The following is a 23412-nucleotide window of genomic DNA, read 5'->3' as shown; positions in this document are numbered from 1 at the left end:
TCCAATTTAAAAAATTGGCAATATTTCAGAAAAATTCAATGGTCAACCTGGGGCAAACGAGACACTCAGTTAAGAATAATGAATCATTATTGGCGTTTAATTAAAACTGACATTTCAGTTTTGCAAGGGCTTTTAAATTAAGGAGTAACAAATATTAGTTTAAGCCATTCAGTCTCCCTGGGGAACGTGCCCTGTTCGTCTCAAGCCTGACATAAAACGCATTAATAATATTACTATTAAAACAGTTACATAGTAATCAAGTAGAGGAGAGGAATAAAAAGAGGTATAAATTAATATGGCATGGTTCCAACTTGTGATTGGCAAAGCAGGCCCTAGAAGTCAACCACATATTTCATACGTGTTGGAACTGCGGGGTCCCCTACAAGCGATTGCGGAGAAAACATTCCTGTAATGTAGAAGAGGTTGCAGAATGTCTCCGGAGCTGACTGCTAACTATAGTCACTAGCAAAAGTCTTCTATGTAACAGTATACACTTTCTTAGTTATCCTTTGGGGTAGTAGAAGTATTATTAACTCATCTACAGACACCAGACAAGCCAGAAGGCTTGTTTCTTTCCCTCAGAAATATCATGGTGCTGCCACAACCACAAGGGATTCTGGGTAGGCTTATGCAAATAAGGTCAACAATGATCACCTTTAGCCTCTGTATCCACTTTATACAAGGATCCCTTGAAAGTAATTGTCCGCTGTACAGGTGCAATAGCCAGATCACCACTCATGGACAGTCCTTCATGGGACTCGTCAGCATGAGGTTGGGATACTGGCTTAAAACTTGAGGCTTGGGGAAGCAATAGAAATACCAATAACATAAGTTATAGTGGCTAAAGGTGATGGAAAACCCTTCCACTTAAAAAAGGGGGTAGTAGAAGCATTCTTTAAAGTTCTCTCTCGGGGAGTAATTGCAACGTCTTTAAATTTACATAAAACAAACAAAAAAAATATGAAGTGCTGGTCTCTGTCCTTAGACAGCATTTGGTCCATGTAGCAAGCAGCCTAATGTGGTTGCTTGCAACCTTGGTAACAAAGGATAAAAAAAATTAAAATGCCAGCATGCTGCCATCTGATCTACTACCAGATTCGCCAGCTGGCATGCTTGCAAAAAAAGCCTAATCCCTCCTGCCAGGCAGTCAATAGTTGTAATCAATAGATCAATCACGGGGTGTCAAATGGAGCTTGTGGCCTTCAAAACATAAATTGGAATGGATGGTATGTTGTTCCAAGCGGGAACAAATTTGCTTATTTCAAAATATGTAGTTTTTTATAAAATACATTTTATCAGTACATTTCCTGTCTGAGTATAAATGATTGTATTAAGGAACTGTTAATTATACATAACAAAACCACTGATACATAACACTACTGATTTTGACCCTACTCCTTGACATCACCAAGTGTTTGAGTAAATGTAGGTAGGGAGAGAAGATCAGATATACAATTTGGCCCTCCCTATGCATGTTTATAATAATCATCTCTATGGTAAAGATGGTCCCCAATGGTTTAATATCCAACTTGACTGTGGGGAATTGCCGAACCCTCCCTGCCGTCCAGCCCACCGCTTTCTAAAGCATGCTAGATTGTATCAATTCCTCTTACCATACACTTTAATGACTAACTAACACACTTTAGCAAAAAGACCTTACGGAAAGATTTATGACTCGAGTCTTCTGGAAACCAAGCCAACAGCATTGCTGATAAAACGTGACAAGGGTTATAATATCGAGTTGCCGTAGATATCACATCCCACGTATCAAAACACCTTTGATCGATACAATTTCATTCAAATTCCAGTTACAAAAAATGTGAAATGCAAGATTCCAATTGTGTTATATATTATAGATAAAGCAAAACATAGCGAATGACTAATTGACTAAGATTGTGTCTTCATAACCAGATACTTTCCGTCGTTAAAATTACTTTCAAGTTCCAGGAACTACCTGTGTGTGCATGGCAAAGAAAATCAACAGAACATAAGATAAGGACACAAAGAACATTTATGAAAGAGAAGAAAGATAGAAATACGTTTTAAAGTATATTTTCAAAATATTCAATCCAAGTAGGAACTGGAATGTAAAGTGTGTAGTGTCACTCCAAACATAAATACCCACAATGGACAGTTATGAAAGAAATGAGATAGTTTAAAGATCTGTGATAATTCAAACCAACAAAGAACGATAACACAGGAGAAACCTGCAACTTTTTGCAGACCTTCAAAATTAAATCATTTTCATGCAAGGTGTGAAGTTAATTAGTATGGCAATAGGCGCCCCAAAATTTCCATAGATGCTGGAAATGTAACCCTCGCTTTACGTTTTGAAGATCTTTAACCAAATATTTATCGTCAAACGTCAATCAGGTTGACAATCAGGGCCTATTTCTCGATCTGATTAAAAAAAAAAAAAAAGAATATCATTATAATTATATAAAAGTAAATAAACAAGCATACAACGCTCGGGAATCAGCAGCATTTTAGCGATTCTGGAGTCTGCCATTTTCCCCCATAATATCTCATGTCATCATAATCAAATTAATCTTCTAGAAGATCATTTTTTGTAACAATTCTCAACCCTTAGCAATTGTAAAATGTATTATTAATTTTATTTTTTCAAAACATTGGGTCTTCCTGCCTCGCTACACTTTGGATGGATATTTGACCATGGTTACAAGTCAAAACTGATGTAGAGGAGAGATTGCCTATAGAATTTATTTTATAATATTTAAAAAGTAAAATATGAAGAGGAGTAATATTTAGGGTAAGTGAAAACAACCTGGTATTACTTTCAGATATAGGAGTGGCCGTGGACAACGAGTAGGGTGTCAGTGGGTAGAGTATAGGAGTCAAAAACAAATCGGGATACCAAAAAAAGAGACCACAAAGACCATCGAGTTTGCTGTTTTTGGAACTCCTGTCCACCAACTAAAGCAATGGCGTAAAAAAACATTCATTGAGGGCCACAAACAGGCCATTTTGACTTTGCCAGCTTTGGCATCTTGATTAAAAGTTAATTAAATTTCTTTGTTTTCGGGCTTAGAGCCACAGGATTCCTGGCCGGTTTCTGGCCCCTGAGTTCTGGAGTACCGGTCATAGAATCAGTGATTTACTTAGTCATCAAATGAGACCCATACGCAACATATTGGAATACTAACTACGACAATCACCTGTTTCAGTCCCAAACGATAAGCCAATATCCGATCCACGGCATCTGGGTTCATCTGTGTCCACTGTAAACTATAAGAATAAATACGGGCTTTGTTTTGCCAAAGAGGGTTATACGTGTCATAGTAGAATTCTGGTGGGTAGGCTTTCCCTGCAAACAAAATACAGCAATGATTATTAAGTGTAGGAACTTCTTTGAGAAGAATTCAAATTCTTTAGTTCATTGCTAATAACAGCCAGTTTTATATTCATTCATCAGCAGAATCGCTGTAAAAAAAATATGAAGCCCGTACCTTTTTAATCTAAATAAAAATGTAGAAATATATTTATTATTTATACATATCTCAACAATCTGTAATACATATATTTGTATATATATTTTTACAAACACTGCTATACATTTTAATTTTATTTTTGCGATAAAATCTTTAAGATTTGTTCTTTATCCATAGTATATTATTAATAGTTCTGGTTAATAATGTATACGGATTTTTATTTTTGACTGGTTTCTATCAATAAGCGTTGCATCTATTTTTAGTACTGAAATTGCAGTTTGCTTGTTCAATAGATTATTACCTTCACTAAAACACGCTAAGCCAACACATTGTAAGATCCATAATGGCGTAAATAGTGTACATTATCTGAATGATTAAGCTTTCATTTTAGGGCAAGTAGGTGATATGAACCAATTATTTGTATGGTAGCCTGCAAAGATCTACATTTAGCATTGAGAAGGTACCAAAAATAGGTTTTTGAATTGTTTTCCTTTTCTATAGATCCTAACCATCACTGATATAAAACCCTAATAGAATGGGACTAGGTGGGTTTCCAGGGTAAATCCTTGAGAGCAACAACGAAAGTTATTTTTTTTCCAAAAATTGCCCATATATCGGCCGATACCCGCACATAGGTTTATATTGACTGGTCTGCATAGAACTGTTCTTTACATTATAGGTAAAGTAGTCTTAAAAACACTCTGGAACATTCTATGTAAACTAGCACTCTAGAAACACAGAATTTGCCAGCATATCAGACCCAACTAGCCCGTCTAGGCTAGCTGTCTTTCCTGCTGTAAACCTTAATCAGTCGTTTGTCTCGTCTTAGACTTAGGAGCCATATGCCTGTCCCATGCATGTTTAATACCCTCACTGTATTACCCTCTACCACTTCTGCTGGAGCAAAAACAACAAGAGAACGCAAAGAACCGAAGTAAGGCAAAGCACCAAATATACACCTCCAAAAAGTTCTCTGTATAAAGCCCATGGAGTATCTGTTTACTTGCTGGATGAAGACCTGGTTACATCAACTTGTAGGTGATTTAAGGCTAGATAAGGAATTACAGATACAAATTAAAGGTTCTCATGGAGGCTCGTGGGTTTATTCCTCTTATATTTGCCAACGGAACCATGTTGCATGACAATTGGATTGATGTCCCAACAATATCCCAATTGTTGGGCGTGCTAGCAGATGTACATTGCTGAAATCAGACACAATGGGAGAGACAGGACATCCCATGTTATGGCTATCAACGCTATGGGATTTCACAGTCCATATTAAGTGGGATGACCTGTCTATGATGTCATATCTGTTGGGTATCCTGAGAGAAGCTGCTAAAATGTTGGTAAGTATGGACTCTCGAAGAGAAACAATTGGTTAATTTTGGAGTTAATGCTAATGTTACTTTTTTATCTGTTTAGCAACTAACTTGCAAATTAATATTTATTCACTTTTGCATGGAAGGGAAACCCAGATCCCTAAGCGATTTAAAATAACTAAGATTGAATTTGAACCGCCAGGAACTATCATAAAATGTCTTTCCTCGGTTACTGAACAATTTTACCGTAAATAATAAGAGTATATTTTTAGCTTTCCTCAACCTTTCGTTACCCTGAAAATCTGAATTAAATACAAGATCAAAGAGGAAATATGTTCTTTTGAGAATATCCTTATTTGATAAATTACAATTCCTGTAGCAATGCGCTGTGGCAATACGGCATTAGTGTGACTCCTGACAAGGAGTCTAAAATATATACGATTTGATCAGCAGCAAAGTCGTAACGCTAAAGGCAGAGTTTAGGAATCCTCTCTGCTGTCTTGTCACTCGGCGGAGACCTCCTTTAAATATAGTCCCTAAAGGAAACTCTTACAAGTAGGAATTACGGTTCTGCGCTCTGCTGCTCACTATACATCTTCATAACCCATCTCCTTAAGGTTTTTTTTGTACATGAAGGGCATTTTAAAAACTGACGTCTCGTGTTGACCCAAGCAATGGGTAAAACCAATCATAAGAAAAAAAAATTTCCGGCATATGTTCCCCAAAACTTAGCAAACTCATTCATAATGGAAGACGACCTTTGGGTGGTTATTCGCTAAAGAGTAAACTATAGTGAACTATAGGTGAGTTGAAATACGATGAAAAATATGGCCTTTTTCATCCAGGAAGAGCCAAGTTGGCCCAGAATAACCAATAATTCAACAATCAAGACATCTAATTATTCAAGAAAACACTTTATGTGCTGTTGTTTGAAATTGTAAGGAAACCAGCATTTCATCATGACTGAATTCATTTCTTGAAACGTTTGCTGTTTTTATCTGTAAATCAATGTCTCTGGAAATAATTTAACGGGGAGGAATAATCATGCAGATCCCCATAGTATACAAACAAAGCTGGTTTATATCATGTATGTAGATATATATATATATTTATATTTATTTTATTATTATTATTTTATTATTATTATTATTATTTTATTTTTTTATTCATATGGATTCTGAATCTAAGACGAGATCAGGGACCGATTAAGGTTTGAGTCTATACAAGGAAAAACTGCTAGACTAGACGGGGGCCGAATGGGCCTGAAATTCAAGGTTTCTCTGTTTCTATTTAGACTCTATTTATATCTTTTTATTCTGTATTTAAATGCATTTTAATATAGCATACTTTGGAACCTTTCAAATCTTCATTGGCCTACAGCTAATTGTTTTGCTTTTGTAAACTGACTTTCCTAAAGTGACAAGGATTACACAGATAAAGTTATTTGCTCAAGGTCACCGGATTTTGTTTTCTTAGTTACTTTGTGCCAGATGACGTCTGGAAGTTTAAGTCATTTTGATGTAAAAAAAAATTAAATCTATTAAAATATGTACAGCGTTTGCTGCTCGTGAAACAAACAATTCCTCTTTCAGGCTTCATTTTCATCAAAGGGTCAGACATTGCATCATACCGTGTGATGCAACTTGTGATTAGAGGACATTATTTCACAGTGTTCTTCTAAACAATGAAAATCCAATCAAGACTTCTTCAGCAAATTAAATTGATGATAATGCGATTAAATGGAAAGCGTGAAATTCTACACTTCTTACAAGTACGGTACAGATTGAAACGTAGATGTTTTGACTTACTTGCCATACTATATTGACTGTAGGAACATTTTCACCCTGATTTTAACTCTTAAAATTAGGGGCGAAGCTTATAATGAGTATGAAGTATTTCGGTGAGTGGAAATGCCAATGCTGGTGTCCATGTAGACCTCATCAAAAGGTGTGTCCACATCGATACCGGCCTAGATGGGAGCAAGAAATAAAGAAATGCTCCATGCTTCTTAATGAAGTTGCACACTGGCCACCTAGCACGTGGGGCAAATGCCTGACGGCCCCTGGCCAACATCACCTTGTACTCAACCGTCCTGAGATTGGGGGCTGCAGCGTGCAGCTAGCGGCTGGATACACCTGTCCGCAAAAAACACAAGCAGAAACCAGCAGTCTGTGGCCTCACATATCTGGCTGATGGCCACAATGACATCATAAGATGGCCACCGGATTTTAAGTACCAGGGCCGCCCAGTGGCAGATCGGGTGCTGCAGCTTGCAGCTAGCGGCTGGATATGTTTGGCTGCACACAAAGCAAGCAGAAAACAGTACTGCGCGGCCTCACATTTCCAGTAGATGGCCACAATGATGTCATCAGATGTTCACACTAAATTAAAAGTGCCATCTGATGAGACACCATTCGCAACCATATTCAATATTTTTTGCAACATTTTCACAAATTTGTAAAGATTTAGCCATCTTATGACCTACCTACAATTTAAGTTTTAGTTTTTATAATTTTTTTTTTTTAGCGTGTAAATAGCCCTCCAACACTCCTAATATACCAGGATTTCTGCCAGTATATTGCCAGTTTTAATATTGGCGTTCGTTTTCCCTTCTGGTTATACCAAAACAAAGGATCTTTTTTTTTAACCAATTCAAAGTTCTCAATTGAAATATCTCTAGATATTTATTAAACTAACCAAAAACTTAAAATTTACAGCACAATGCAAATAATTTTCTTTAGAGACCTTCTCAATTTGTACCGTTTCTATCGTTATCCACATGTAACATCAATTTAATTGCTCAGAATTTATTGCTTATCATCCTAAACCTCCTCCTAGATGTTCTCTCATCTTGATAGACTGTAAATTACTGAAATGAATGGCTGCAAATATTATATCGTAAAGTATCATTTAATAGTGATCCAACAAATTCCCATTTTCTAAGACTGACAATATCATCAATCACCGTATTCCCTCATTTGGATTTTATTGCATGTGCAAACAACTGTGGCTTACATTTTTTTAATGGTTCTGTATTAAAATAATAATAAAAAAAATCTGCTAATTGAGTATATTTAGAGGTTTCAGTAATTTAATCTCAATTTACATAATTCAGTAATAAGTATACTGCTACAAGAAAAAAAGGCATTTGGAAGCTGGAGTCAGGCGATGGCCCTAATGGGTTTGTGTACACCAAAGATCTTTAGTGTTTATGGTTGGCCATACAATACATGGCGTGTCTTGTCCCACCGTCCCATGTTATACGGGTACATCACAAGCATACCTGGGAACTCTCCGGGTTTCTCCGGGTGGACATCTGAATCATCCAAGTTGCGGTGTCCTACTATGGCCCACTCCCCACCCATTTCCCCTTTAAATGGAGGTTTTCACCGAGACTTCAGCGGGAACTCCCACTTACGTCAGGGCGGGGTGCTCACTGATGTCCATGGGAACGCCCAACTATGTCAATGGGAACGCCCAACTATGTCAATGGGAACGCCCACCGACATCAGCGTGACCACCAGCGACGTCAGCAGGAGTGCTGACTCACGTCAGCAGGTAGTCCTGGCCGCGTCTCGCAGGGGTAGCCTCCAGGTAGCCGACCCCAAAAGTTCCCAGGTTCGATCACAAGATGTTTTCCTGTGGAGTCACCGCACTTCTTTCGTGGATGCCCAATTTTTTATTTTACGCATCCAGAGACGTCAGCCATGGACGGGACATGCTGCTAGAGACACCTTCAGATTCGGACTGTTGTCAGGGATAGATTTAGGGGGCGAACAGAACTCATTCCATCCTAAATGGGGGTATCACATCACATCAATTAAAATACATATTAATATTATTGTAAATGTTGGTCTTCATGGTTCGATTTGGAATTTAAAAACAAACTATATCATCTGAAAGTCATAAGCTGCATCCTCCCTTCATTTCCACCGACTTGTTTTACATAAAGAATTAGGTGTTTATTACGGTGAGTATTGTCTTACATTGAGTCTAGTCTGATATTTGTCTTCGTATAACATCACAAAGTACACAGATTAAAAATAAATCCTGTTAATTGAAATGCAAGCCTGTAAACGTGTCGCCGAAGATATTTCTGTGTTAACACTTACCTGTTACCAGGAAACTGCATCTACCAGCTCCGGCTTCGTTAATGATACTACAGTTGTAAGTTCCATATTGGTCCTTGGCACGAATCATAACTGTTAATTCTGTAAAGTCTTGCGAGTCAAACTGTCCTTTTTCCAGTAATCTGTTCCCAAATCTCCATTCGTACATAAGGACTCGAGTGGGGTACGCACGCAGCACTCTGCAATTCATGGTGATGCTGTTGTTCAATCCTAGCCTTATCTCCTGAAATGTTGGTTCTACTGTAGGCGGATCTGTAAAATAATAAGAAAATGAGAAATGATTAAGTTCAGGTGCCATTCATTTCATAGCAAAAATCGTCGGACCGGAGGAGGGGAGTTGCAGCTCTGTAGCTGCAGCTTCTATCTTAGGTAATTGCCTGTTTTTTTTTTTAAAGAATGCATATTAAAATACTCATAAAGTGCTTTAATATTAATTCTTCTTTACTGGCGGTGTCAGAGACATTAATATCTCCCCTTTTGGTATTTTCACCATATAAAACAAAAATATAAAAATTATAAATTTCACTATAGTACTCAATGGAATGTTCTAAGCAATAAAACTCCAGTTAGGATTTGCAACACATTTGATCTTTGTAAACAACCTACATTAACCCCTTAATGACAAAGCCTGTACATGTACGGGCTCAAAATGCATTGTTTTCAATGGGTTTAGGGACCGTCCATTGTCCTTAAGGGGTTAAATGTTAAAATAGATGCCCCCTTCATATATGCAGGAATGGAGTTCAGTATAAATCATTAAATTAGCAAATTATTAACTATAATTTCTACAACTTCTGAAGGAGAACATCCAAGTCATTTTTGTTATTTACTCGCATAGTTTAACCCCTTAATGACAAAGCCCGTACATGTACGGGCTCAAAATGCATTGTTTTCAATGGGTTTAGGGACCGCCCATTGTCCTTAAGGGTTTTTTTAAAAGCATTCAAATATTTATATAGATCTGCTGTATTGTATTATTTTTCACTTTTAATAAAATTATGTTTTTTTATATTTTTATTTTATATTTTTCGGTGAATGAAAATAATATTACATAGTATAGCAACACTCCTTCGGCCACAATATATTACAATTTTATCCATGGCAATGGAATCCGAAACATTTAAAAGATTTATTAACGCAAACCAGACAGAAAGCATTGAGTTTTGAAGGATATTTAAAACACTTTTCAAACTAAACTTCCCAAATTAATTATTGGGTGGTAGAGTCCCAGCCGATGACTTGTCTTTGTCTCAGCGCCACGCTTGTAATAAGAAACATTAATTTATAAAGCTTAGACTTTGCGGGTCATTAATCTCTGCCTGGCATTGTGCTCTCCTCTAAGAAGAGTAAAAGCACAATTCACAGTTTTTAAAATAACTTCCTTTATCTTTTTTCTCAGGCAAAAAGTCAATGGATAAGTTCAAATCTAGGTTAATGTGTCTGGGAAATTACAATGTTTGAATGGAAGATAAAAAAGTATATGTGGTCTATGTATCGGTGATACGGAATCTCCCGGCGTTCTGTTAATTAAATGTAATGTAATCATAGTTTGGACAAAGGAATTGGATGATTAGTCAATAAGGACATTTTATTTATAGGGAAAGTATATAAATTACACCGTATCTACATGTTTCTCGGTGAAACACAATTGGTACATCAATAATTTATAAATATTGCTGAGAAATGTAGCTGGATTATTGATGTAGCCCAAAGTGGAGTCACTTATAAAAAGAGTTGGATATGAAGACGAGGTCCCAAAAGGTTATCTCATTTTAATATTTTTTCCCATGTTGGTCCAAAACAAGGTAAATGAGAAATTATTAAGTTCAGGTGCCATTCATTTCATATTAACTAAAGACTCATGAAACATGATGTTTTTGCTTGCTTTATAAAATTAGTATGCAAAGTTCTACACTTAAATCAGTCATGAAACTAATATGTATTTGTCGTAGACATTATGGGAAACAACAGTACATTTTTATACTCTGAGAAGATCTTCAAATACAAAAAAGGCTTTGTAAGAAATTCATGTTTTGGGAAAGTCAAGTGTCACCCAAAGATTGCATGATGGTCTCCAAGCCAGGAGATAAAGTAATTATGTAGTAAAATATGCTACATTCCATTGTCAAAGAAAAAACATGAACTTTGAAAGATCCAGCACAAGGTTCTATTGAACTCTAAGCATGACATTCTATTGAACTCTACAAATCTTTTTTGCTCTCATACACTTCTTAATGGGGCCCAAATCCTGAACTGGTCAGCCATTTTGGGTTAAAGTCCAAAGCTTTGAGCAATTTGATCTTAAATTACGATGGCTTTCCAGCATCTGTTTTGACTACACCATGGCAGACCCATCACTCTTCAATTAAACCAGGCTAGGGCAGGTCTGGGACCTGCATGGGAACTTTAAGAAACCTCTAAGAAGATCCAATTTTACACATTGTGATCCTTTCATTGGAAGCAAGTTACAGTCAGACCCTAGAGGCTAGAGTCGACATGACTTTCCTACATACCGTCACCATCCAACCTGTTTCATAAAGCCAAGGAGATTCAGACAAACAGTAGGAATATAATTATGAAAAAGAGAAATGAGGGTAATTTCCAAAAATTAAATCCCCACTGAACTAACCCTTCCATTTATTTATGATTATTGATTTAATTTAACTTGAAAAGTTTCTATTTAGACTCAATCAACTTAATTCCAAGCGACAGAAGCAACTGCGGATTAAATTATCAGCATAATGGAACCCAGAAGGTAATGGGGAAACCATCATTTATTCGTTGGATGAAAGGAATAGATTTTTTTTTTCAATGAAATTTAATTCACAATCTTGATCAAATCAAGTCAAAGAATACAGACCACACAAAGTATTTTTTGGAAAGTGCTCAAAATACGAGTTTCTTACTTAAAACGCAGCTACCGATGATTGTAGCCTAATAGCTACAAGCTATGTTTTTATATTTTTACATCAATTGACAGGCGCTAAGTGGTAGGCAGGTGATTGCTACATTATTTGCACTTTTCTTTGATTTGTTTGTTCAAAGTAGATTGGATTTTGTTCGTTCGGTAATTATACTGTACTAGAGTATTTAAGGTAACACAGTAATAACACTTTTTAAAGAAATGTTCGCTTCTCGCTAAGTTAAATAACTTAATATTGAAATCATGAGTGAGCTTATTCGTTAATAAGTATGGGTATATATAAAACATATGTATGTATGTGTTGGTTTTCAACACGTGTTAAAGCATTAAGTGGGTAGTGAATGCTTTTTATGGACTAATATTTAAGTGATATGTTTTGTCATATAGTTTTTTTTTTTGTGGCCAAAAAGGCTCTTTGTCTTCAAGTGCAAGAGACCCATTAAAATAAATGAAAGCCCACCTAATGTGTATACTATGGGGGCATCCACTTTAAGATGCTGTTCTTAGGGTCTGCATGATTATATCGTTAACGACTGGTCTGCATCATGGTGCATTCATGGTTTAGGACGATGCACCTTCTTTATATAGAAACTAATTAATAAGTTGAATGTATGTCTATAATATAAACTTAGCATTTATTGTATGGATAGATCTGATGTCAAGCTTTGCAAAGAAAATATAATCTCCATTTCAATATATGTATAGAGCCAGCAGTGTATTCTGGCCTAGACCTTCTAGGTCGACAGGTCCATGGGGCGGTAGCCCCTTTACCCCAAAGCTAGTGGTGGATCTCCATATTGGTGGTGCTCAGGCCCTCCGGTGCCTTGCTGCTCAATGGCAAGTTACAACCAGATGCGTTGCATGCCTAAAAGGCAGAGCGGCAAGATATGACATCATAACAGTAAAATCAGAGAAACTACTGAATGAGTCGCATTAGCACATTTTTGAGACTACCTAGCTTTCTTTTATACCTGAAGAAGAGACCCAACTAGTCTCAAAAGCTTGCAATCTAATTCAATTCGATATATATATATATATATATATATAGTGCACATAATATATTTCTTGTCAGCGGAAACACACAATTGAAGGTAGAATAATGGTATACTAAAGCAATGTTTAGCAGACCATTCTGACATTGACAAGAAAAATAGACCGTAGTAATGGTTCAGAGGTCTTTGTCGCTGTCATTATGTCTTCAAATCTCCCTTGTGAGCATTATATTTTACGTCTCTCAGCGAAGATTTTTTATTTAACCTCTCGATAAATATATTTCAGGGAAATTCTGTAAGTGTTCAAAAATAGAGAAACATCTCTTCTGCGTTATAGAAAAAGGTTCATTAGATTTCAAAGGAAACTCTGTACTAACAATAGTTCTTCTTTGATGAATGTGATGTTTTGGGTGACTTTCCAGGCTCATTCACCACACTGAGTTCATGCTTTATGGCAAGGCTAATGGGGTCTGTTTCTCTATAGACTGTTATTAGTCAAAGTGTCCAGCTGGGTGATTAATAGACTTGGGCACCAGGGGGCTCTTCGTGTTCGTCTTCGTGCTCGTCTTCGGGGGGAAAAAAACGTTGTATTCCGCGAATATTCGTCTGGTCCTGTCTTCTCTTCGGGCGAATATTCGTGGACATTCTTCGTGTTCGTTTTTTCCTTGTTTTCCCCGGTTAAGGGATTATTACGGGGTTAAAGCCGCTCTGGCGCCAGGAGTTTAAATGTCCGTATGAGCAACTCTATTGGTCGTCAGCAGGGGGCTGGCGACCAATAGGGTCGCTCATACAGACTGCTAAACTCCTGGTGCCGTAACTTGTCCGGCAGATCCCACTGGTCTCCCTGTTCTAGCATTTATTAACTGATAGAACAGGGAGACCAGTGGGATCTGCCGGGTAAGTTGCAGCTCTGTTGGTCGCTCGTACAGACTTTTAGGCTCCTGGTGCTGTAACTTACCCGGCACATCCCACTGGTCTCCCTGTTCTATCAGTTAAATGTCCGTACGAGCAACCAATAAAGTCGTTCGTACGGACATTTAACTGATAGAACAGGGAGACCAGTGGGATGTGCCGGGTAAGTTGCAGCATTGGGGTTTTAAAACGCCAATGCTGCAACTTACCCTGCAGATGCCACTGGTCTCCCTCCCTGTTCAATTAGTTAAAGACCAGTGGCATCTGCAGGGTAAGTTGCAGCATTGGGGTTTTAAAACCCCAATGCTGCAACTTACCCGGCACATCCCACTGGTCTCCCTCCCTGTTCAATTAGTTAGTCTGTGCCGTGTTAAATGTCCGTACGAGCGACCAATAAAGTCGCTCGTACGGACATTTAACTAATTGAACAGGAAGGGAGACCAGTGGCATCTACAGGGTAAGTTGCAGCATTGGGGTTTTAAAACCTCAATGCTGCAACTTACCCGGCACATCCCACTGGTCTCCCTCCCTGTTCAATTAGTTAGTCTGTGCCAGGTTAAATGTCTGTACGAGCGACCAATAAAGTCGCTCGTACGGACATTTAACTAATTGAACAGGGAGGGAGACCAGTGGAATGTGCCAGGTAAGTTGCAGCATTGGGGTTTTAAAACCCCAATGCAGCAACTTACCCTGCAGATGCCACTGGAAATCCATAGGTTCGCTGTCAGGGGTTAACTTACAAAGACCGTGCGAGTGAGCCTATTGGTCACCTGCAGGGTGCAGGTTGATGCCAGAGGAGGTCCCTGCAGGTGACCAATAGGCTCATTCGCACTGCCCTGTAACCCGTGATGTCGAACCTGCAGATTTCCACTTCCGGGAACTGCCGCGATGCCGTGAAGACAAGGTAAGTTAGAAGGGGGGGAAGAATGGTAGACGAAGACGAAGACAATCACGAAGATCTTCGTGGTGTGTGTCTTCGTCTTCGCCTACGTTTTACCTCCGCCGTCTTCTCTTCGGCGTGTCTTCGGAACGAACACGAAAACGCACTCTTCGTGTTAGTTTTCATGTTCGCCCAAAGACGAATGCACAAGTCTGGTGATTAAGACCGAGTCATTCTATTGTTTCCCACAGGCAGTATGAGAAGGAGTCGGGGTGTTTGTCTAGTAGATTGGGAGTCAGATAACAGAGCGAGAACGCAAACAAATGGATTACCAAATTGTAACTTATTAAGTTGTCACTATTAATGCTATTTTATGTTTTCAACAAATAAAGCCACTAAATTAATGTAAACTTCATCTGTATTATATTGGAAAATGTAATACATTGTATAACCTTTACACAAGTCACCTCTGGAGACATTCAATCGTCAAGTAATTGCCTGTGTTTTACCAAACGGCTGTTTTTATTTCATAGTTCATTGTAAATAAATATCATAATTATTCAGAGTTTGTTTGGCAATGTTGTCAAAAATATGTTTAATTTTTTCACCTTTCTAACATGCAATAAAACTGAATAATATTTGCTTTCCAGTAACAGATAAACAAATAGAATTTGGCACGTTTTAGCTGCATTCTTTAAAATAAGGAAATCGGAGAGACTATTTTTCATTGGCTTAATTAAGTTTTGTCTGCGTGTGTTTCAGATTTTTTATGGATTTGTTTATCAAGACACAGCTGGGTGACTCCTTGGGTCTAAATTTGGAGCAACCTTCCAGTAGTGAAGAATTAAGCGAACTGTTCTAAATTTTCCACCAAACCAATATATCAGCATGGGGTATCCCAGCTAACGGGTTATAATATATGTTATACACTGCATAATATTCACCTACTGGATGTTTGGTGTATGGATGGGTTGCGCGTACATGCGTAGGGTGATTAGAAGTCTTGGGTTGAAATCCCAAACAAGCCCAAGGGTGGAAGGTAAATGTTGTGAATATTACAACAATTTTCATTCCTTTACACACACACTCATTCTAACCAGACACTGACAGTTCTAAAAAAACACCTAGATATGTATTGCAGTATCTCATATAGTAATGGGTTAATTTTCGATATGTTAATGGCGCGACACTAGACGATATGATATCAAAATTAAAATGCAAGCCAGACTTGCTGGGGGGGAAAAAAAAAGAGCCGAGACATATAAATAGCTCAAATGGATTGTTCCTGATAATTTGTGAGACATACACGCTGTTGATTAATGATACGCTGATATGCCTTGACTGAACTTAATCACTTAAATATCAGTTGATATTGACAAAAAGGAAAAGAGTTATGTGAAAGTGTCTACGGTCTGAGCGAAAATCATGGCGTGAATTTTAAGTGAGGCTTGAAGAGTTTGTGGCAAATTTATAGCTTCAGACAATATTTTACTTAGATACTTGGCTGTTATTACTTACAGGTACTCATCAAGACAGTGTTCACTACTGCTCATCCCACAGGGGGCTTCCACAGCCAAAACTAACCCGTTGCCCCCAGAATTCATCCCAACTAACCAGCAGGAAGACTTGGAGATATAAAAAGCAACCAGGGATGATTATGGGAAAGGAAGTATAGGAAATAAGAACTGAAAGAGTGACAAATGGTAAAATAGAAAGGGTAAAAATAAACAAATTTGGTTGAATTGATGGTTTATCAATGGTGGGCGCAATATTAATATGGCATTTTTTGTTTGGGTACACGGCAAAAGGTTCAGTTAATGATCCAATTATTAATGAGCATATCTTGACAAGCAACATAAATACCACAAAAAGTCGCTGTACTATGAATGTTTTTGAGAATACTATCAGTATATTGAGTTAAGTATATAACACGGATGTGCGTTAAGTAAAAGTGACAGGATAAAATGTGAAATAGAAAGATGTGAAGGATGGGGAAGCATCATATATGAAAAAATAATCCACCAATGAAATCAAAGACTTTCTGATAAATTGACTTGTATGAAACACATTTTCCCTCTCCAGTATCTATTACCGAGAAGTACTTCATCATCATTATCTGCCGTACAATATCCTCATCTTCACATAGTGGATGCTTTGGTGTCATAATTAGATCCGCGTTCTCCATTTCCATCATATGCAGACCTCACCAAGATCTGTCATCGCTAATGAAAACACAGATACACTCGATGATTATTACTGATGTTTAGCGACTTCCACCCACTTTACATTCTGTTAACCCAATTACCGTCAATGAAATCCATCCACAGGGCTGAAGCCAGGCTCACATCCCACATCCCAGGCTCCTTTCTGCCTCCCCCCAAAAGAGGGGTATGTGTATGGTAAGGTAAGTATAGTATAGTAGTATAATATAAACTCATCCAATGCCTTTTTTCTCACCCTATGTTCCATGCCTAGTGGCATGATGAGGGCTTATATATTATAGAAATACCCTCAGGGCATAACGGCATCAGCCAACATCATCTGCTGATTGCGATGAGTAAGTTAAAGTAACATTAAATCTTTTACGAGGTATGAAGCCCATTCAATGCCTATAATGAATACTGTGCCTGCTTGGTCCTCTATTATAGATAATACTACACTCAGGGGGGCATGCTCAATTGAACCAATGTATATATATATATATGTATATATATATATATATATATATATATATAATCCAGTGCCTTTTCTTTTAATTCCTTTCAAGTCAATGGAGGATGCAATGTGTTTGCAGGCGAGGGCATGTGGAGTCATTCGAGTCACTTTATAGATCTATACACTAAATAAACCTTACAGAATAAATTAAGCAATCTATATCTATTACAAAACTACTTTATGCGTATAAAATTAATACAATCATCCTAACTTCTGCATGATTATTCCACAATTAACATTGACTCTTAACTCAACTGACCATACACCGTTTTAGTACATAGACCCAAAATACAGAAGAAATGCAGAGACAAAAATATGCATTGCGGCACATTTATGACTTTAGTGATTTAATATGAACGCCTGTTATAAGCACAATTCATTAAAATGAAAAAATAAATGATATCATATTTTTCAGTTCCAACAGAGTTTTATTGGTGATATATGAAAATGTTTAAAGTTACCTTTACCTTTTGCCTGTAGTTTACATTTCTTCACTTATATGTAGATGACTGTTTCTAAGTTAAATTATTATTTTTTGGGGTTAGAAATTAAACTGAAAACAACGAATTTCTGATTCAAACATGGAAACTTTAACCCTAAAAAACATGGCAAAGGGATAAATATTTTTCTTTTCTCATGAATATTTAATCCAACAAGAGAAAAATATGTAGAAGTGAAATGTCACGCTGTAAATAAGTAAAATTGAGTAAATAAAACATCTACATTAATATTTCAAACCCGTTACATTCCATTTTCAAGGCTTTGGATTTACGTTAAAAAAAAAAATCATAATGTTTTGAATAAACTCTTTGGAGGGGGAAGGAAGAGAATTTCTGAATAAAAAATTGATTAGATAATGCAGACTCTGCCACAGGCTGCCACCGGTCTTTGAGACGAAATAAAAAACCAGCTCGATATAATTTTTTTCTCTGATAGCTTCATTAACTCTTCATTCTCCCTCATGTTATTACCGTGTACGGTTTAGGAATTGGGGCATTAAGTAACAGTTGCAAGACGTGTTGTGTTCTCAGACGATACCTAGCTTAAAAAAAATCAATAAAGTCATATTGCTATTCTTGGGATTTCACCTAATTTGTCACAGCATCAACGACTCTCTTTGTCCTGAGGGTGCATTTTAAAAGAGAAAAAGGATCAATTTTGTCCGAATACCAAGTTGGCACATGAAATATGGCTTTCGGCTGCATTTAGGCACGGCGCTAAGGACTTTTTATTAGAGAAGAATATATGGATCTCTTGCCGACTGGTACCCATTTGCCATCTATTAAGTGACATTTAGTATAGCTTTGTGATGGGTATGCAGCAGCCACTTGATAAATACTTATAATATACTACAATACGATCAGTTATGAATTGCCAACCCGCTATTACCGCATTGTTGTATTTCGCTTTCCTGTAGAATAACACACCACCCTTCTGTTGAATGGCATTATGTATTTCTAACTCGATATGGAATGCTGCATACGGACTTTAGGAGATGGTACTATGGCAACCAAGGACACTATTTTGTTTTCCATCAAGCCCCCGGCACATTTACTTCTCGTCCCTTTTTTCTGTTTAGTACAATGTATACAATGCATATGTTTTTGTACAACTGATTTACCTTTTCAAATGCATGTCATGTAAAGCTAAATGTTCAGTTCTAAACCGTGTAAATAAGGTGAAAACGCAGTATATTATTTGTGTAAACAAGTAGATGGTTCAAGGAGAGATCGGGGCTAAAAAAACTTCATCTCAGAGGTATTTCTGAGGAAAGGTGGAAGTTTTTAGAGGTAACATAGAAGGACTATACACTAAAGGGTGAGTCGGCAGGAGAGTTTGAAGGAGAGCTTGAAGGAGAGCTGCGTTTCAGCTCCTTGACTCTACATTATGAAGTTCCAACCCCAATTAGCTTCTGCTGCAGGAAAGGCTTGATCCATCACTGTATTTACCAAGTGCAAGATAGGGAACGGTAATTTCAATACTTTGGTTAATATGTCTGAAGTAGCGTGTTTTGGCCTAAACCAACTGGGCTTGGGGTGGCAGGTCTAAATGGGGGGCAACCAACTAATTGGGTGATCAGGCTGCCTGTAGCTGCCACTAATAAATGGGACGGTTCCATGCATCCTTAAAAGTGAAACGCTGGGATATGACATCAAATCCCAACATACAAAAGAAAGATGGCAGCATGGAAGGGGTGTCTGGAGGGTTAGTCCGAGACCAGCGGCCAAAAGAAATATACGTCACTGCCTGTATGACTTATATAGTAAAAGTATAAAAAAGTAAAAATTTTAACAATGTAAAAAACTATCAAGAGAAATTTTCTAATTTTATTAAAATATATTTTAAATCTTATAAACGACAAAAAAGGTTTATGGAATATATGGCTGTTGATACACAGATTGTAGCAGGTACGATTAGAATGCTGTAGTTACTACACACTCTGCAGTATTCAGAAACCGCTAGCCTAAATAAAATACACGGCAGTATCTCAAAAATATTGCATTACAATTGCTAATGAGTCATTTGGTTATAGAATTTGAGCAGATGCTAAAGATATGCTTTATATAACCCCGGATAACCATGTACTCTTTAATGACTCCTCAAGGTACAAGGGAAAATATTGGCTCATTATAAATCCATTCGGACCGGAAAAAAAAAGACACTTTACATTTTATCTAAATTTGTTCTGCGGATGAGGTTGCTGATGTAGCATATACTTTTTACGCACGTTGCTTCTTTTTGTTAATCTATTCTCTTGTTGCTAATTGGCTACGACGCAGGTACCGTAAACACAGCGATTTAACCCTTTTGAATGCTGGTGGAGGAAGTGGGAAACCTGCTCCGAGGTTTCCCATATATGTAGAAATATTAAAATCATAATATAGCATTGTTTTATATAGCACTAGAAACAAGCATTTTTTTTCTGGTATTATCACTATCAATAGATTTTTATTCCTGTTGACCTAGAGGTCACCCTTTTGGTGCCGTCCCCCGCTCTTAGACCAACACTGTGTTGTGTTGCCATTTAGAGCCATCTAAAAGTAGGCATCCATGGTGCTTATATCATGTGTGTCCATTAAGTTATACATTATGCAGGGCTAGCTCAGCGTTTTTTACTGGAGAAACTAGCCAGTGGTAGCCATTCATAATGAATAATAAGCCATTCTCACTTGTAAATAGACCCCATAGACTTTATTTCATACTCTTTTCGCCTACAGACGGTAACCTTTTGATCTTATCCTTAAGAAAGGAATGAGGGTCAAAAAATGACGACTTCACTATGTAGGTCTACCTCTCGGTTTATTAACCTTATAATGTCTGCTAGCATCACTGCTCCGAAAGCAAATATGCTTGAAGCTTATATCAATCACATAACGCGTTTTGTTACGTATAGAAGAGTAGCTTTTTGTGTGCTTTGTGTAACTTAACACTTCAACATCGCACAAAGCCTACAAGGAGCTGCGAACACAAAAACAACCGAGAAACAACATTACAACGTATCACAGAGTCTGTAAAAACAATTCCAGTACATCAGCATGGGTTTTGATTATAGCTCAAACGTGGCAAGGTTTCTAACAAGATAAACGCCAGTGGGCTGAAATCACAATGGATCCTGCGTATACGGCTTGGTTTTCTTTAGAAAACAAACTACATATATATATATATATATATATATATATATATATAGTCAATGTTACATATTGCTTTAATTACAAATACTTTATTTGTATACGTACAGATAGTATGTAGATAGTAAGTAGAGGCTGGTTAAGTATTGGTATTACTCCTGTTCTTAGACTACAATCATCTAGCCGCGGCTGGCTTTTAATTAATACTATTGAATCGTCTTGTGTTAATCTGTAATTCATGTAAAATTGGGAAGTATCCTGGGAGTGCGTGTGCACTCCTTTACTACTAAAGCCAGAGAAAAAACTGTATAATCTTATTTCATATTTATTTGTAGGCTATACCATGTTTAAGCAGGGTCAGTCTGAAGATAAAATTCTCCCTGGCACTTTAAGGCCAGCAGCCGATAAATGATGTACACGAGGCCACCTGCTGGATACACATAGCAACTACAAACAGCAGTAATGTAAGCGACTAGTGCTATCTGGTACCGGCCCACTGGGTATTAAGTTACCCTGTTTGCTAGATGGCCAGTGTGAGCCTACATTTAAGGATCATTAATAGCTGTTTCACAAAAACAAGAAATCATGAGCTAACCTTCCCCTAAAAGACTTCTTATTCTCTGTGTTGAGAGAATCAGAGATATGAATAAAACATTTTCCATATAGTATGAAGATTTTTTTTTCCCATGCATTCATTTTATGATAAAAGACAACTGCAAGAAGCACATATTTTTAAGGAGAAGGCACAATTCTTAGAGAGACTTATGGAACGCTACTATGGATAAGGATTGATTCAATGATTTAAAAACACATCATTTCCTATTTTGCTATATATATTATATAAAAAAATATCTCAAAAACTAATATATGGTAGGGTGAATTTTAGCATTCATAAGATAAAATGTTCCATTGCCAACTGGAATAAATTGGTGATTGGTACTGAAAAGAAACAAAGAAAAAATAAGAAAATGCTGTTGCTTCATGTCAATTGTGGTCACCAAGACTTAAAATAACCCTGAAAAAGGTTATTTTAAAGGTCTAAAAACATATCTACTTTTGGGGCTATAGAAATGATCCCATGTTTATCAAAACATTCCACAAAATGTTCTTTTAGAGGATAAAGGTTTATTTTATTCATGTTATCTTTCAATAATCAACATTTCTTTAATAATTAACCATTGACATATGATTTTAAGACATTGCTCCATAAAATCAGCCGCGAACCAATATTTATTTTAAGACATCAATCTTTTCTTCGTCCAAAAAGGTTACAAGAAGACAAATGTATTTTACAACATTGGAAATGCAATAAAAAACATAAGGGCCGCGACCCTTCGTACTCACATTGCACAATCAGCTGAACGAGCGCCTCTCTTGGCTTAACATTAAATCCATTGTATTGACTCGTTTGACATCTGTACGTTCCTGTCATTTCTCGAGACACATTCACAATTCTCAATATCCCATCATAACTTTCCATTTGCATCGATCCGTCAGGCATTGGAACTTCTTTATCGGCTCTCGACCACATGATTATTGGCTTGGGTTTGCCAGAAACTTGGCATTGTAACTCTATGGTGTCTCCTTCCCGGGCAACCATTGGAGATTTCCCTTTAGGAACGGTAAGGTTTGGTGGAACTGAAATAAAATAGAACCTAATATTAACAACAAATTATATTATCAAGAGAGCTGAAACATATTTCCATATCATCTTCATTAAACATTTTCATAAGGACTATCACTGGAACAGTTTGGTTTCCACCATAAGTGAATACAATAGAATCTATGTTATGAACTATTGATAACTTAATAATTGAAGAATCTCATTGAGGAACATACCCAATATTGACTATGATATTCCAGAGTGATGGCTTCTACCTCGTTCTAGATGGCCTCATCATGTGTGTTTTCTAGGCAATACTCATCAAATGATCATTTGTAAGTGGAAGCATTAATGATGCAAGACATGCCACAGCACGGAAATCAAAAAAGCAAAAAGATAAGTCAGGCTGTGGCGTGAGAAAAAAAACAATGGGTTTATTATAAGAATAATGCCTTTAGCAAATTCCAGCAAACAAAAGAGAATGTCATTGACTGAAGTACAAGCAGATGGTCCTGCGCCGAGGAATTTCCGTCTATCTCATCAGCACTATGTACAGTAATATGGCTACCACTCTACGTAGTGCTCCATCATTATTCTTCCAGCAGGTGCTGCTGCTGCTTAAGGATTATCATACACGGAGACGCAGGATAGGAAAAAAATAGCATAATCATCAAACCAGTAGGAAAAAATAAATTACAAGGATGATGTATGACATGTCAGGGGTCACCCACGACCATATTGTTACTTTTTAAAGAAAAGCTAATGATGTTTTAATTGAACATGAATGATGGAATTAGTGCATTTTTATATTACTTTAAGAGATTTATTATGATATATATATATATATAATATTTATATAT

General features: G+C 37.1%; 1 protein-coding gene across 1 annotated transcript in view; it reads right to left on the bottom strand.

Moving 5' to 3' along the window:
* The window catches only part of LOC149283205 (MAM domain-containing glycosylphosphatidylinositol anchor protein 2-like), a gene marked incomplete at its 5' end in the record, with an annotated part of 95735 nt that overhangs the window by 18011 nt on the left and 54312 nt on the right, over positions 1-23412 (bottom strand). Inside the window, 3 exons of the mRNA XM_089497847.1 lie at positions 3177-3325; positions 8881-9150; positions 22294-22587. Of these exons, the coding sequence (XP_089353973.1) occupies positions 3177-3325; positions 8881-9150; positions 22294-22587 (713 nt within the window). The remainder of the gene's footprint in view (positions 1-3176; positions 3326-8880; positions 9151-22293; positions 22588-23412) is intronic.

The sequence above is a fragment of the Sceloporus occidentalis genome, unplaced genomic scaffold, assembly GCF_023333645.1.
Source record: "Sceloporus occidentalis isolate IW3139 unplaced genomic scaffold, rSceOcc1.0.p SCAF_109, whole genome shotgun sequence".
Lineage (NCBI taxonomy): Eukaryota > Metazoa > Chordata > Lepidosauria > Squamata > Phrynosomatidae > Sceloporus > Sceloporus occidentalis.
Note: the sequence above shows the minus strand (reverse complement) of the source record. Positions and strands in the feature narration are given on the sequence as shown.